Source organism: Corythoichthys intestinalis, chromosome 9 (assembly GCF_030265065.1).
Source record: "Corythoichthys intestinalis isolate RoL2023-P3 chromosome 9, ASM3026506v1, whole genome shotgun sequence".
NCBI classification, from domain to species: domain Eukaryota; kingdom Metazoa; phylum Chordata; class Actinopteri; order Syngnathiformes; family Syngnathidae; genus Corythoichthys; species Corythoichthys intestinalis.
In genome coordinates, this window is record NC_080403.1 from 40061946 (window position 1) to 40080047 (window position 18102).

The 18102-nt window shown below is 38.6% G+C and overlaps 1 protein-coding gene across 1 annotated transcript in view; it reads right to left on the reverse strand.

Annotated features, from left to right (window-relative positions):
• The window catches only part of tacc1 (transforming, acidic coiled-coil containing protein 1), a 75570-nt gene extending 63278 nt beyond the window's left edge, over positions 1-12292 (reverse strand). Inside the window, exon 1 of the mRNA XM_057845575.1 lies at positions 12156-12292. Within this exon, the coding sequence (XP_057701558.1) occupies positions 12156-12178 (23 nt within the window). The 5' untranslated portion in view covers positions 12179-12292. The remainder of the gene's footprint in view (positions 1-12155) is intronic.
• Positions 12293-18102: the final 5810 nt, after the last annotated feature.

Consider the following 18102-nt stretch of genomic DNA (forward strand, 5'->3'; position numbering starts at 1 on the left):
AAGTGCATGGCACTGTTTTGTCACTGCCACGATCAGGAAGAAAACGCAAGCTATCACCTGCTGCTGAGAGAAAATTGGTCAGGAGGGTGAAGATTCAACCGAGAATCACCAAAAAGCAGATCTGCCAAGAATTAGAAGCTGCTGGAACACAGGTGTCAGTGTCCACAGTCAAGCGTGTTTTGTATCTCCATGGACTGAGAGGCTGCTGTTCAAGAAAGAAGCCCTTGCTCCAAAAGCGGCACCTTAAGGCTCGACTGAAGTTTGCTGCTGATCACATGGACAAAGATAAGACCTTCTGGAGGAAAGTTCTGAGGTCAGACGAAACAAAAATCGAGCTGTTTGGCCACAATGCCCAGCAATATGGTTGGAGGAGAAAAGGTGAGGCCTTTAACCCCAAGTACACCATGCCAACCGTCAAGCACGGTGGTGGTAGTATTATGCTGTGGGGCTTTTTTGCTGCCAATGGAAGTGGTGCTTTACAGAGAGTAAATGGGATAATGAAGGAGGAGGATTACCTTCAAATTCTTCAAGATAACCTAAAGTCATCAGCCCGAAGATTGGGTCTTGGGCGCGGTTGGGTGTTCCAACAGGACAATGACCCCAAACACACATCAAAAGTGGTAATGGAATGGCTAAATCAGGCTAGAATTAAGGTTTTCGAATGGCCTTCCCAAAGTCCTGACTTAAACCCCATTGAGAACTTGTGGACAATGCTGAAGAAACAAGTCCATGGCAGAAAGCCATCAAATTTAACTGAACTGCACCAATTCTGTCAAGAGGAGTGGTCCAAGATTCAACCAGAAGCTTGCCAGAAGCTTGTGGATGGCTACCAAAAGCGCCTAATTGAAGTGAAAATGGCCAAGGGACATGTTACCAAATATTAGTGCTGTTTACAAGTGGCTCATGGCACCGTGACTTAACATAGTTGGTAAATTCATGACTTGCAGAAGTTTTCTGGTAAAAAAGAAAGTGCGTCTGACTTTTTCTGTTTGCCAGTTAAATTTCGTGTCACAATTGACTTGCTTACTGACCCCTGTCATAGCCCCATTACAATTAGAAATATCATTCATTCTCTCTCAGCAAACAATGTCACATGCACACACCCAGCCTTACAAAGGTTTGGTGATATTGTCTGAGATAAAGTAGACAGTCTCCAGATAACAGGCACTCTGACACAAAGGTACATTTGACTGATTAGTCTGGAGTCACTGCTACAAGCAGGGGCGCTGGAAGTCACTCACAGCAGGGAGTGCTAAGGATCTTATTTAGTTTTTTCCCCCCAAAAACAGAAACAGCCATTTCGGTCCAAATTTGTCATACTCATACTTTTTTCTCCATACAAGGCATGTTATATAGTTTATGTACTACTACTACTACTAGGCTACTATAAAGACCTATTTCACCTACAGTGTGTGTTGGAGTTTTTGTATTGGAAATAAACGCGTGTATTTTGATGCAAATCCCCACAACTAGACGGTGCAATGATGACACACATTTGACAACTAAAAAGCCCAACAAGCCTGGGTTTAACACCCACGTTTCACAAGACTCAAATTGCACACAAATATCCAACAGTGCTCTGCATGGCGACAGCTCAACAGCAATGAGAAAAAATAATATGGCTACATTGCAAGCTATTTGAAGTTCTCCACGGTCTAAATCTGCAGCTAACTTCTCCACTGGACACTTATAAACCATCATAATCATCATTTTCGACCTCGAATTTTAGAAAATTTTGCTGTTTTTGTACAGAAAAAAATCGTTTGTTTTTGCGCCATGTTAACACATCCTCTGTCAACATAAACTATTCCATTCCAATATCGCCTTATTCAATGTGACCTGGAAGCAAACAAGGTGTCAGATGGTGACCATATTATTAACAAAAAAAAAAAACTTTTTCAACATATATATGTTTATTTAATCCCCAAAGGTAAATACACTATTGTTTCAATATATAAATTGATTTATTTTTACCCAAAAATAACAAATCTACCAAAATAATTTTTCCCAACACTAGGCGGTGGTGCAGCGCGATTTTTCAACCATTCGATAATGCTGAATGCTAAAAAACTTCCTGAGATTGTGTTTATCAGTGACAATGATCCCAAACACACAGCCAGGGCAACAAAGGAGTGGCTTCGTAAGAAGCATTTCAAGGTCATGGAGTGGCCTAGCCATTCTCCAGATCTCAACCCCATAGAAAATTTGTGGAGGGAGTTGAACGTCCATGTTGCCCAACGACAGCCCCAAAACATCACTGCTCTAGAGGAGCTCTGCATGGAGGAATGGGCAAAATACCAGCAACAGTTTGTGAAAAGCCTGTGAAAATTTACAGAAAACTTTTGGCCTCCGATATTGCCAACAAAGGGTACATAACAAAGTATTGAGATGAACTTTTAGTTTTGACCAAATACTTATTTTCCACCATGATTTGCAAATCAATTCTTTAAAAATCAAACAATGTGATATTCTGGGTATTTTTTTTCCACATTCTGTCTCTCATGGTTGAGGTTTACCCATGTTGACAATTACAGGCCTCTCTAATAATTTCAAGTGGGAGAACTTGCACAATTAGTGGTTGACTAAATACTTATTTGCCCCACTGTATCTTATGGCAGTCTTACAATGCTGTGTTACCTATTAACCCAAATAAATCAACAAATAAGTCTCACGATTCAAAATGAGGGGGAAAATGTAGCGGCCTATAGTCTGAAAATTACGGTAATGTGTTCACAACAAGTGAAGGAAGTGCCTCCAAAATAAGTTTGTGGCTTGTCAGCATATTTCACTTATCAGCATATCAGCCCTGTGCATGTGAGAAGGCAGGAATTCCGTCGTCCATTTGACATAATTAAAATTCCTCAAGTATTAATGGACAGAATTACTGAGATCGTCCTCAATGTTCTGCGCTTTCTTTGAGGTCAAACTAAGCTATTTCCTATTTTGAGCAGTCTGCAGCATGATTGCAACTGAGTTGTGATTTCACTTCCTGTATTTTCACACAAATGAACAGATGCAAGGAAGCAACTAGTTCTCTTCCTCAAGCAAATGAAAAGCGAGCACTATATGGTTGTTCTGCAGTCAAACAAGTCGAAAAAGTCAAACAAGTGCCGGGTAATGGAGTTCTGCACTACAGTGACAGTGAATGTGAACAATAATCTTCTGTTTACAATGGAGCCTATTGCTGAAGGCGGCCATAGTGATCATATGAGCAGATTCTGGAACAGTGTCATCATATTTTCCCTGTACACCGTGAAGCTTCAATTCTTCATGTGACCAAAGGCAGGCAGTAACCATGGCAACACACAGAATAACAGAAAACAATGGGCAAACTGGAAATTTGGAGCTTTGAAATGTTTTACATTTTACAATATGGGAGCCCTCATGAGCGTGCAGCACAGTCAGCAGCATGAGCACATTGTGTCACAACACTGGTCATGTGGGTACTCCTGGCCACATAATGATGACAAAAGCCTATGAACTGAAAAGGGCTGGTGGAAATTTCTGCTACTAATGCAAATCAGAATCTTAAAATAGCTCATTTAGTTATGAGCTTTATTTTTTCTTTTTAACACACAATGCTCATTTAATTGCTACAGTGTGCAAAACATTTTTCAGACACATGAAAAGGTTATCCATTTTCAGGGTGCTGCCTATCCTACTTGACTTTGGGCCAGAGACAGGCTATAGCCCAGAATGGTCACCTGCCAACTGCAGAGCACAAATAGACAAAAAACTCGCACTCATATCCATACAAAGGTAAATTTACTTTCACTTTTACAATTTAGAGTTTTAGAATTACTCGAACATTAACCCTTTAATGCATGAATTATGTTTTGTTTTTCTTTTTGCCTGTTTTTATTACATTCATATAGGAAAGGGGGTCACTAACTTGGGCCCACAGCTTTAGTTTTAAAGTTCCGCTCACATATTTTGTGATAGATGGAAAATTAAAAAATATATATATGGCGGCAGGGCCGGCACTAGCTATTTTGGTGCCCTAGGCATAAATGCTTTGTGGTGCCCCCCCATCCACCAATACCAATACAAGACAAAACATTCAGGGATTATACGGTGAAATATTGTTTTGAACCATGGTCTTTTATTTATATATATATATATATATATATATATATATATATATATATATATATATATATATACAGTGCCTTGCAAAAGTATTCGGCCCCCTTGAACCTTGCAACCTTTCGCCACATTTCAGGCTTCAAACATAAAGATATAAAATTTTAATTTTTTGTCAAGAATCAACAACAAGTGGGACACAATCGTGAAGTGGAACAAAATTTATTGGATAATTGAAAAGTGGGGCGTGCAATATTATTCGGCCCCCTTGCGTTAATACTTTGTAGCGCCACCTTTTGCTCCAATTACAGCTGCAAGTCGCTTGGGGTATGTTTCTATCAGTTTTGCACATTGAGAGACTGACATTCTTGCCCATTCTTCCTTGCAAAACTGCTCGAGCTCAGTGAGGTTGGATGGAGAGTGTTTGTGAACAGCAGTCTTCAGCTCTTTCCACAGATTCTCGATTGGATTCAGGTCTGGACTTTGACTTGGCCATTCTAACACCTGGATACGTTTATTTTTGAACCATTCCATTGTAGATTTGGCTTTATGTTTTGGATCATTGTCCTGTTGGAAGATAAATCTCCGTCCCAGTCTCAGGTCTTGTGCAATTACCAACAGGTTTTCTTCCAGAATGTTCCTGTATTTGGCTGCATCCATCTTCCCGTCAATTTTAACCATCTTCCCTGTCCCTGCTGAAGAAAAGCAGGCCCAAACCATGATGCTGCCACCACCATGTTTGACAGTGGGGATGGTGTGTTCAGGGTAATGAGCTGTGTTGCTTTTACGCCAAACATATCGTTTTGCATTGTGGCCAAAAAGTTCAATTTTGGTTTCATCTGACCAGAGCACCTTCTTCCACATGTTTGGTGTGTCTCCCAGGTGGCTTGTGGCAAACTTTAAACGAGACTTTTTATGGATATCTTTGAGAAATGGCTTTCTTCTTGCCACTCTTCCATAAAGGCCAGATTTGTGCAGTGTACGACTGATTGTTGTCCTATGGACAGACTCTCCCACCTCAGCTGTAGATCTCTGCAGTTCATCCAGAGTGATCATGGGCCTCTTGGCTGCATCTCTGATCAGTTTTCTCCTTGTTTGAGAAGAAAGTTTGGAAGGACGGCCGGGTCTTGGTATATTTGCAGTGGTCTGATTCTCCTTCCATTTCAATATGATGGCTTGCACAGTGCTCCTTGAGATGTTTAAAGCTTGGGAAATCTTTTTGTATCCAAATTCGGCTTTAAACTTCTCCACAACAGTATCTCGGACCTGCCTGGTGTGTTCCTTGGTTTTCATAATGCTCTCTGCACTTTAAACAGAACCCTGAGACTATCACAGAGCTGGTGCATTTATACGGAGACTTGATTACACACAGGTGGATTCTATTTATCATCATCGGTCATTTAGGACAACATTGGATCATTCAGAGATCCTCACTGAACTTCTGGAGTGAGTTTGCTGCACTGAAAGTAAAGGGGCCAATAATATTGCACGCCCCACTTTTCAGTTTTTTATTTGTTAAAAAAGTTTAAATTATCCAATAAATGTTGTTCCACTTCACGATTGTGTCCCACTTGTTGTTGATTCTTGACAAAAAAATTAAATTTCATATCTTTATGTTTGAAGCCTGAAATGTGGTGAAAGGTTGCAAGATTCAAGGGGGCCGAATACTTTTGCAAGGCACTGTGTGTATATATATATATATATATATATATATATATATATATATATATATATATATATATATATATATATATACAGTCATGTGAAAAAAACAGGACACCCTATGGAAACCTGTGTGTTTTCTAACATATTTGGTCATATGGATATTCAATATCAATTTTAACCATCTTGAGAGATTCAAGTAATAGAGCTAAACAATTAAAACTGAAATATTTTTAAAATAACTTTCTGTAAAAGTAATTTTAAATAAATGCAATTTCTGTTAAGGAATAAATTAGGACACCCCACATTCAATCCCATTTAAAATATCTAAAATCACACACAGGCGTATCACATAAGGTGCTCATGTTTAGAACATTACCCATTGTTTTGAAGGAGACTTGCCTCATTTAAACCTCACATATAGTCTGGTGTGCCCCTGACTGCTGAAGTGAGAGAAAACACCATGGTGAGATCAAAGGAGTTGTCTAAGGCCTTCAGAAAGAAGATTGTATACACTTAAGAATCTGGTGAGGGCTTTGGGTGGTAGGATTTCCTCAGAAGTTTTTCCTCAGAATATGCATTTTTGATTAGATATATGGTTTAATGAGTAAAACAATGTTAATTTTTGTCATCTACCTGCAATTAAATCACTTTCTTTTCCAGAGATAAAGAACAACAGGATTAGACATTGATATGAGAACATTTCTTAATAAAGAACTGAATATTACATGGGGTGTCCTTATTTTTTCATACGACTGTTTATACAGTGCCTTGCAAAAGTATTCGCCCCCCTTGAATCTTGCAACCTTTCGCCACATTTCAGGCTTCAAACATAAAGATATGAAATTTAATTTTTTTGTCAAGAATCAACAACAAGTGGGACACAATCGTGAAGTGGAACAACATTTATTGGATAATTTAAACTTTTTTAACAAATAAAAAACTGAAAAGTGGGGCGTGCAATATTATTCGGCCCCTTTACTTTCGGTGCAGCAAACTCACTCCAGAAATTCAGTGAGGATCTCTGAATGATCCAATGTTGTCCTAAATGACCGATGATGCTAAATAGAATCCGCCTGTGTGTAATCAAGTCTCCGTATAAATGCACCTGCTCTGTGATAGTCTCAGAGTTCTGTTTAAAGTGCAGAGAGCATTATGAAAACCAAGGAACACACCAGGCAGGTCCGAGATACTGTTGTGAAGTTTAAAGCCGGATTTGGATACAAAAAGATTTCCCAAGCTTTAAACATCTCAAGGAGCACTGTGCAAGCCATCATATTGAAATGGAAGGAGCATCAGACCACTGCAAATCTACCAAGACCCGGTCGTCCTTCCAAACTTTCTTCTCAAACAAGGAGAAAACTGATCAGAGATGCAGCCAAGAGGCCCATGATCACTCTGGATGAACTGCAGAGATCTACAGCTGAGGTGGGAGAGTCTGTCCATAGGACAACAATCAGTCGTACACTGCACAAATCTGGCCTTTATGGAAGAGTGGCAAGAAGAAAGCCATTTCTCAAAGATATCCATAAAAAGTCTCGTTTAAAGTTTGCCACAAGCCACCTGGGAGACACACCAAACATGTGGAAGAAGGTGCTCTGGTCAGATGAAACCAAAATTGAACTTTTTGGCCACAATGCAAAACGATATGTTTGGCGTAAAAGCAACACAGCTCATCACCCTGAACACACCATCCCCACTGTCAAACATGGTGGTGGCAGCATCATGGTTTGGGCCTGCTTTTCTTCAGCAGGGACAGGGAAGATGGTTAAAATTGACGGTAAGATGGATGCAGCCAAATACAGGAACATTCTGGAAGAAAACCTGTTGGTATCTGCACAAGACCTGAGACTGGGACGGAGATTTATCTTCCAACAGGACAATGATCCAAAACATAAAGCCAAATCTACAATGGAATGGTTCAAAAATAAACGTATCCAGGTGTTAGAATGGCCAAGTCAAAGTCCAGACCTGAATCCAATCGAGAATCTGTGGAAAGAGCTGAAGACTGCTGTTCACAAACACTCTCCATCCAACCTCACTGAGCTCGAGCTGTTTTGCAAGGAAGAATGGGCAAGAATGTCAGTGTCTCGATGTGCAAAACTGATAGAAACATACCCTAAGCGACTTGCAGCTGTAATTGGAGCAAAAGGTGGCGCTACAAAGTATTAACGCAAGGGGGCCGAATAATATTGCACGCCCCACTTTTCAGTTTTTTGTTTGTTAAAAAAGTTTAAATTATCCAATAAATTTTGTTCCACTTCACGATTGTGTCCCACTTGTTGTTGATTCTTGACAAAAAATTAAAATTTTATATCTTTATGTTTGAAGCCTGAAATGTGGCGAAAGGTTGCAAGGTTCTAGGGGGCCGAATACTTTTGCAAGGCACTGTATATAACTATTTTAATGAATGAACTAATTTAAGGGTCCGTTCTGAAAAAAGCAAATCAATTATTGAAATGGTACTAAATAGAAAAATGTTAAGCAAATGTAAAAAAGCCTTTGTAATAAATCAGTTCAAATAATTCAAAATAAAATAACGTAAAAATAAAATAATTAAACAAATTATAATGAATTGGAAAAAAATAGAATACAGACATCAATTCCAGTAAGTGTGGACCTTGTGTATTTTGCTGTGGGAATTTTAGTGATGTATTTCTTTCATCGTTGTGTTTTAGAAATATTTTGTGACCTCACATAGCTTCACTCTATGGCTGCCATTGACGGCAATAGACGTTCAATCCATTTTAACTAGGAAGCAATTGAATGATCGCCTCCGGTCCCTCTCAGATGAAATGGATTGGACATCTATATTATAAATAACGACTTTTGTCTTTTATTAACTGCTACAACACATACTCTGGCAGTGAATATTTAAGCTAATGATAAATTTTAAATAGATCTTGAAGGAGAGAGTACCTTTTCTCATAAGCACCGTCTAACTGTTGCATTACTATAACACAACCAATATAAAATAAATAGCACTTTATACCATAGTTTAAGGAAAACAAGCAGAATATAGGGCATAGTAGATACACGATGCCTTCTTATCAAGGAAGCCCAAAGTGTGCGTCATGAGCAAGATTGTCGCACCAACTCTCGCAATCAGTTCTCCCGGACAGTCCAGAACAACTGGCGGGAAGGTCTGTCCAAACACAAGGAGCACCAGAGAATGCCCGATATCCAACTGATAACACGACTGACAAGACTCCAAGAGCCCCTTTGACGCGGAGGTGACAAAATCCACAACTTTCGTTGCCCGGACAACAGTAATTCCCGAATCCTCCTGTCCAATCCACAAACAGACAATAATCCCAAACACAACCTTCTTCCTGCCCAAGGCCCACCCCGTGAGAGCCTTCAAAAGACTGAACCTTTAACTAATCGTTGTCATTTTTCTCGGGATCCTTTTGTTGACTTCTGATATGGTGACCTTGGAACGAGTTTGCCTACTCGCCTGAGTCTGTGTCTGTTTCGCCTTGCCGTTTTAATCGCTGTCGACCTGAATAAATTGTCAACTTGTTTTGGGTGAGCCTTCTTTAAACCTTTCAAAATGGAGTCAGTACAAAGGGTTAAAACTAGGGTTGTTCCGATCATGTTTTTTTGCTCCCGATCCGATCCAAATCGTTTTAGTTTGAGTATCTGCCGATCCCGATATTTCCTGATCTGACTGCTTTTTTTTGCTCCCGATTCAATTCCAATCATTCCCGATAATTTTTCCCGATCATATACATTTTGGCAATGCATTAAGAAAAAAATGAATAAAACTCGGACGAATATATACATTCAACATACAGTACATAAGTACTGTATTTGTTTATTATGACAATAAATCCTCAAGATGGCATTTACATTATTAACATTCTTTCTGTGAGAGGGATCCACAGATAGAAAGACTTGTGAATTTGTATATTGTGACTAAATATTGCCATCTAGTGTATTTGTTGAGCTTTCAGTAAATGATACTGTAGCCATGCCCAAATGCATGATGGGAAGTGGAACCATGACTGTGCGTAGTGCTACCAATTGATATATCTTCTCTGCGTTGGGAAATAACATAAGGTGTTAAGAAAAAGATCAATTGCGACCTTGCTTCCCCCACATTGCTTCCCGTGATATTTCTAATCGTAGGGAGAGGGATTATAAGGCTTTAGCCAATTAAAAAAAGGCTCTTAAGGCTGCCAAAATTCACTCTACTCATTTTACGCTTTTATCTCTCTATATAGGTAAAACGGCGCCACTACAGATTGAGCGCGACAATGCGTGAGTGGGTCGTGCAGCGCATGCATTAATTGCATTAAATATTTTAACGTGATACATTTTTTAAAACATTAATTACCGCCGTTATCGGGATAAATTTGATAACCCTACCTTAAGCCTAAACTAAAGACTCTGGATGAGTGTAACATATTATGTCTGTAACGTTAAATACAATTAGAAAACGATTTAATTAAAAAATATTAGGGCTGTCAAACAATTAAAAATTTTAAGCGAGTTAATTACAGCTTAAAAATTAATCGCAATTAATCGCAATTCAAACCATCTATAAAATATGCCATATTTTTCTGTAAATTATATATATATATTCTGTAAAATAAATTGTTGGAATGGAAAGATAAGACACAAGATGGATATATGCATTCAACATACAGTACATAAGGACTGTAGTGGGCATTTCACTCTACTGTCATTTAAATCTGTCTATGCTGTCCTCACTCCAAAGCGTCTACTTTTTCCAAAGCTAGACAGCTAGTGAACGACGCCATAATAATCAGACTTCTTCCTTTTTCATCTGATTTATTAATAAATTGGCCTCAAACCATTGTCCTCTTTAGACCGTCGTAAAACTACAAAAAAAAAGTACACAAGCATTGCATTAGCAACAACGTTAGCTTAGCACGCTATACAGGTTCACTAAACATAAACAAAAAGTGTCTCATGCAAAAAAATATAACATTTCGCTTGCTAACATAATATGTACATTATTTACAACAACCATACTTACGGACAAATCTTGTCCAGGGATCATATAAGCACAACATTACAACGTAGGCGTCAGCCCGAGACGTCGTGCAGCCATATTGAACTGGCAAGACAACAATAAACCATGTCGCAAAGCGACCACAAGAGTTCGCTGTTAGCACAAAAAGCCTTGCTGTAAAACTTACCAAAAGGCAGAATACTGTCTGAGCGGGACATGTGCGTTAATTGCGTCAAATATTTTAACGTGGTTAATTTTAAAAAATAATTACCACGTGTTAAAGCGATAATTTTGACAGCCCTAAAAAATATACATGTATATATACTGTATATTTAAAAAAGGCTTGGCCGATATTTTTTTGCCGATTCCGATACTTTCAAAATGACGTGATCGGACCCGATCGATCTCCATCTCTAGTTATGACTAAGGTGAACGCGCAGAGTTTGCCGGATTGCCGGAGTCCCGCCGGCCCGGGTCGTTGGAGCAGCGCCAGCGGCGGTCTGGCTAGAAGGTCAGATTCCTTCAATCTCCACTGTAGTGACCACTGTCCCTGAGAGGCTGTAAGTATTGCTATTATTGTTAATCTTTTTAATCTAAGACAGAAAATTGCCTCCATATGTAATGGCTATTGTATATCGATAGTCTGTAGTATCAAGTCTTCAGAAATTTCAGCACTTGAAGGCTCTTGTGTGAGGTAGCTGTTGATGTATTGTGAGGAAGTGGAAAGGAGGGTGTGCTGTTTAAAGCTCCTTTAAAGGTCGCATATTTTCCCACTGTTTTTTTGTCTGAGAGGAAACGTTTCTCATTCCAGCAACATTCCAGTGAAAAATTGAGTGAATTCTCAATAAAGTCTAATGGAAGTTTTAATAATGGAAAGCTCAGGGTCAATATATAAGTGTAAAACAGTAATGAACAGCACGTGACTATATCACCAAATTCACAATCAACTGATGAAAACTTTCTGCATGTCGCTGCTGTGACTGAGAGTGTCCGTGCCTCAGGGTGTGTCTTCCTGTGACCTCATCCTCTAAGAAAAGCTTCCAGAAACCTCAAAGCCATGCTCGCCTACACGAGACAGTCACATTTAGCCTGCTCATTCAAAAAGAGCCAGTTTGTGTCAGAAGACAGCCTGACTGCAGTTTACGACAGGCAATGTTAAAGCTCCACTGCACTTTAGTTACCTGTCAGTTTACAGTACAGTCAGCTGGTTTACAGTCAGCAACTCACACACCACAAGCTGGTTTAACAAGACAAGGGAATTATAGCTGGTTGAAAAGAAGCTTTGTGTTCTAACAAACAGAAAAACGCCACCACACTAACAAAACATTACGAACAATACATTCAATCTCCAGTGCTGATGCCCAAAATCACATCAGGACCAGAAGCCATCACATCTTCTCAAGAGTCAGTAAAAGTGGGTTGGCCCTACCTTGGATTGTCAGTCTGTTTCATAGATGTCCAGTAGTGGAAGAAATCGAAGTAAGTTGTCAGAGTTCAGCTGCGAGAGCTCGTGTACGTGGTGGAGTCCGGTCCATGTGGCTGCAAGGGAAAAGGGAAATGAAGCTCCTAGGCAACAAGCCACAGAAGGGCTGGATTTTAAAGGAACAGCAGTCACAATGCAAACAGCCTCAAATTCTGTTTATGTAAACAGAGGTCTGCAACCTGCAGCTACAGGGCTCCATTCTTTCACCCTTCTGTGACACGCTGTGACTTTGGAAAATGATGAGTATTTAATTTATATTTTTAATGTGTTAATTTTTCATTTAATTTGAAAATTATGGGGCTTTTGTAATATGAATGACAAGACACAATATGTTAAACTTGGTTCCCATCGATCCAAATCACTCCGTTTCTGCTGGCGTGCCCCAGGGCTCTTTCATTGGGCCGCTCCTCCTCTCAGAGCTGGGCCATCTCTATATTTCCTCTCAACCAGCCTCCTCCATTCCACCTCCTTCTCTCACCTTCTGTTTAAAAGATATCAATTCATGGCCCTCCTCAAACTTCTTGCTACTAATAGCGCCAAAATCAGAAATCCTCCTAGTCGACACCCCTACCATGCTCACAAACTACAATAACTTCTCCATCTCCGTTAACAATACATCCATCTCCCCCTCTACCCAGGTCATAGGCGGATTTTGACTTTTGGGGCAGGGGGGCACAACATGTTGATGACCGAAACGCAGTGTCAGCAATAAAACAAGAATATTTATAGTAATAAGTTGACAATGAGCGTTTTTTTGTTTCCCACCATTCTTGAGGGAAATTCTAAATCAGGCTGCTTAGGCAATACTTTTCGGCAAGATCGTCATCCATTGAATATGTTACGCCCGCCGGTGTTGTGCCAATGTAGTTAACGCTTTCAAAAATTGTATCCCCTGGGCGGAACCATAATGAGGTAGATTTGTGTCTGGATTATGTAATTTTAAAAAAAAGATTAAAATATATATTTTCAAATAAAAAAAGCTATTTTTCTTTTTTCTGTTTTTTTTTTTTTTTTTTTTGATTGAAGCAACTTTTTTGATTGAAGTAATGTTTGTCTGTGTTTGGGCCAGATTTTGGCTAGGACGATTTTGTCTTTATTATTCAATCAAAAAATGAGTTGCTTCAGAAAATATATATTTTCAAAAAGAAAAATCACTTCAATCAAGAAAAAAAATCAGAGAAAACGTTTTTGAATGTGAAAAAAATATTTGACATTGAAAAATGTGCATTTGAACACTTAAATTTTCATTGAAAAAGGTCTTTGAAGCAATCCTTTTTGTGTTTGGGCCATATTATGGCTAGGACGATTTTGTCTTTATTATTCAATCAAAAAATGAGTTGCTTCAAAAAATATTTATTTTCAAAAAGAAGAATCACTTCACTCAAAAAAAAAAAAAAAAAAAAAATCAGAGAAAACGTTTTTGAATGTGAAAAATATTTGACATTGAAAAATGTGCATTTGAACACTTAAATTTTCATTGAAAAAGTTCTTTGAAGCAATCCTTTTTGTGTTTGGGTCATATTATGGGTAGGACATTTGTGTCTAAATCATTCAATCCCCCAAAAAGTTGCTTCAATCACAAAATATATATATTTTCAAAATATATATTTCAATCAAAGAAAAAAAATCATTTGAAAAATAAAATTCCCCTCCCCTAATTTTTTTTGGAAAATTATATGCAAAGCAAATGACCGTCTAAGGTGCTAGTCACATGATTTGTTTGAAAAATAATTTTGACCCATTATAAAAATATGTTTTTGTTCATTTAATTCGTTTATGTTGCAGTTTTGCTTTACAACTTATATATATATAAGAAAGTCAATTTCATGCAATGAAACTTTTCAGCCACCGGGGGGGGGGGGGGTGCGCCCCCTTAAAATCCGCTTATTACCCAGGTTTGTCATCCTTGACAGCTCGCTGTCCTGCCGCTCCCACATTAACGACATCACGAGATCTGCTTACTTCCACCTCCGTAATATTTCTCGTTTTCCGACGTATTTGGGCAGGATCCTCAGTTTTAAAAAACCCTGCACGGTGGCGAAATGGCCAAAGTTTGTCGCAGTCAGTGACGTTTCCAGTCCTCGTTTGTCAGTGTCCAGATGATGGCGCCACAAACACAGAATTCGCACTCCTTCACTCTGTCCGCAGTTTTCAAGAACCCTCGTTCAAATGCGCGTGTGGATGATAGGCCACACCGTAAAAAAAGTTTGGTTTTTTTGCCAAATACCCTGCTACGTGTAGACATGGCCGTACGGTACGTGTTAAAGGAATCTGACCCTTCAGCCAGTTTGCCAGAATCACGCCAGCCGAACCGCGCTAGCGCAATTCCAACAACCTGGGCCGGCTGAAAACCCACCACCCAGCCAAAAGGCCAAACTCTGCGCGTTCACCTTAGTCTTAACCCCTGTTACTTACTCCATTTTGAAAGCTGGAAAAAGGCTTTGAAACACAAGTTGACAATTTATTCAGGTCGACAGCGATCAAACGGCAAGACAAAACAGCAAAGAGACCCAGGCGAGGAGGCAAACTAGATCCAGGAACACCATATCACCATATCACAAGTCAACAAAAGGTTCCTGAGAAAAATGACAACGATTAGTTAAACATTCAATCTTTTAAAGGCTCTGGTGAGGCGGGCTGTGGTCCGGAAGAAGGGTGTGTTTGGGCGTTGTTTAGGATTATTCTCTGTTGTGGGTTGGGCGGGAGAGTTTCGGGCGTTACTGTTGTCATGGCAACGAGAGTTGAGGATTTTGCCATCCTCAGTGCCACGTGAGTGCTGAGTGTTCACTTCTTGGTCGCGGGTTCCTCCGTATCATATGTTCATTGTTGCAAGACAAGCTGTCCCGCCATTTGTTCTGGACTGTCCGGACGAGCTGATTGCGGGATTTGGCCAGCCATGGCCTGGTACTAGACATTCTTCTTCTTCTTATAAATAGACAAGACCCTGCAGGAGCCGCATAATATTTATAAGAACGAGAAGAACATCATCTTCTTTGTCATGGCTCATTGCAAAAGCGAACTTGGCCGAAAACAAATATTAGGAGTATTTTCTTTTTCCACTTCAGTTCAATAAACTAATATTGGAAAAACGGATCAAGGCTTGTTTTCCGTTATTGAATTTCCAGTGTTTAATCGGCAAAAGGGAGACAATCTATTTCTCGTTTTTTGTTAACCACATAAAAACAAAACAAGGGAATTGGGCTTGTTTTCCAAAATTTGATGGATAAACTCACGGCCGAAAGGTACACGGACCATCCTTATTGTTCGTTTTTCCTGTGTTGATGTTTGTTTGGTTGCCTATTCCCATGAATTGTGAATTTAAATGGTGGAATTTTACTCTTTCGTATCTTGTAGTTAACTATGGTAAACTACTCTGGTCTTAAATTGATGTATCAGATTAGTTGCCGTCTTTTAGCTAACTGGCTATCAATACAATGACAATTACCGTAATTTTCGCACGAAAAGGTGCACCTGACTATAAGCCACTACCCACCAAATTTGGCACGAAAACGGCATTTGTTCATTGATAAGCCGCACTGCACTTTAAGTCGCAGCTGTCCTCACTGTATTATGGAATATTTACACCAAAAAATATTAACCAGTAACGCTTAATTTGACTGTCATAAAACCAAATGAACCACCATGAAGCTTTGAACCAATTGGCTGTAAAGCTTCATTGCTTCATTTGGCCATCACTGCTCCCTTGTGGTAGACAGTCAACCTCTGCTGCTACCTGCTGTCAACACTGTTGTTGTTCAACATGCCTCCTAGTATGCACTGCAGTGCTACAGATGTAAATGGCAATCAAAATTTATGATCTGTGCTAATTATTTTTTCAGTTACTGTTCCAGTTGTTTCATTAATTGCTAGTTATGGTATTTGGTAACACTTGACAGTGGCGCCATAAGACTGTGAAAATACCATCATAGTTATGACATGACACTGCCATGAGCATTAATGAATGCTCATGACAGATGACATTTAGTGTTATCTGGCAAATTATCTCACTTTTGAATGGATGTAAAAGATCCAAGATGGACATAAATTGAGTTCGTGTCATAATTTGCCGCATAACAATGACCATTCAGTAATGCCCGTGATAGTGTCATGTCATAATTATGACGGTCTTATGACAGTCTTTTGGCGCTACTGCCAAATAAAGTGTTACCAAATATCATAACCAGCAAATAATGAAACAACTGGAACAGTAACTGAAGAAATAATTGGCACAGAACATGAATTTTGATTGTTATTTATGTATGTACAGCTGCAATGCATGCTAGGAGGCATGTTGCCACTGTCTAATAAATTGTTATCTATTTACCCAAATAAATCAACAAATACGCCGCACTGGACTACAAGCCACAAGATTCAAAATGAAGGAAAAAAGTAGCGGTTTATAGTCCAAAAATTAAGGTACATTCGATTTGAGTGAGACGCTCTCACTCAAGAGCTTTGTCTAATAGTGTAATTTGGTATTTGAACTGTATCAATACTGATGCTATTTATCGCAATTTTTTTTTTATATGACCAAAATGAATAGAATCAATCTGTATGAAAGAATTGCCTATCTTTGGAATATAACGTCTAACAATTTTGTATGTGTGCTCATCCTAATCTCAAGATGTTTTACAAGAATTGTATTTGTTACTGCAGTCCCTGTAATCTGTAACAAGTAGGGCTGTCAAAATTATCGCGTTAACGGGCGGTAATTCATTTTTTAAATTAATCACGTTAAAATATTTGACGCAATTAACGCACAAATGCCCCGCTCAAACAGATTACCGTAAAATGACAGCACAGTGAAATGTGTACTTGAGTTTTTCGGAGTTTTGGTGCCCTCTGCTGGCGCTTGGGTGCGACTGATTTTATGGGCTTCAGCACCCATGAGCATTGTGTAATTATTGACATCAACAATGGCGGGTGGTGTATTTCAATCACTACCTTACGTAGTTAAAGACACTGTGGAAGAACGGCTGTGACATCACCGCTCGGCGACGTCAACAATGGCGGGCTACTAGTTTATTTTTTTTGATTGAAAATTTTACAAATTTTATTAAAACGAAAACATGAAGAGGGTTTTTAATATAAAATTTCTATAACTTGTACTAACATTTATCTTTTAAGAACTATAAGTCTTTCTATCCATGGATCGCTTTAACAAAATGTTAATCATGGTAATGCCATCTTGTTGATTCATTGTTATAATAAAGAAATACAGTACTTATATACCGTATGTTGAATGGATATATCCATCTTGTGTCTTATCTTTCCATTCCAACAATAATTTACAGAAAAATATAGCATATTTTATAGATGGTTTGAATTGCGATTAATTAAGATTAATTAAGATTAATTTTTAAGCTGTAATTAACTCGATTAAAAATTTTAATCGTTTGACACCCCAAGTAACAAGGTGTATGAATTTTTTTTTAAATTCTATTTGACTCCAAACAGCTCTTGCTAATGGATATTAGGGCTGCAGCTATCGATTATTTTAGTATTCGATTAATCTATCAACTAGTTAGTTCAAATAAACGAGTCGTCGGATTAAGACCATTTAGTGCGTTGCAGAATAAATTTTAGATGTAAAACAAAGGCTTGTTTATTGCACTTTCAAAAGAGCATGAAATAAAAACACATGATAAAATCCCAGAGTGTTTCTTCAAACTATACAGAATTGCACTTTCGTTTAAAAATAAATTAAAATATCTGAATTTAGCTTCAAACGGTATAAAAACAAACAATAAAAAAACAAGGATCTAAGTACAACAAAAAAACAATTGGCTAACCTACATAGCAAAAGTCCGCTAGTTTTGATGCCATAAAATACTGTTTTTTTTTTTCCAATGCTCTTTATTATCACCAAGCGTGTAATTTATTTGCAGATGTC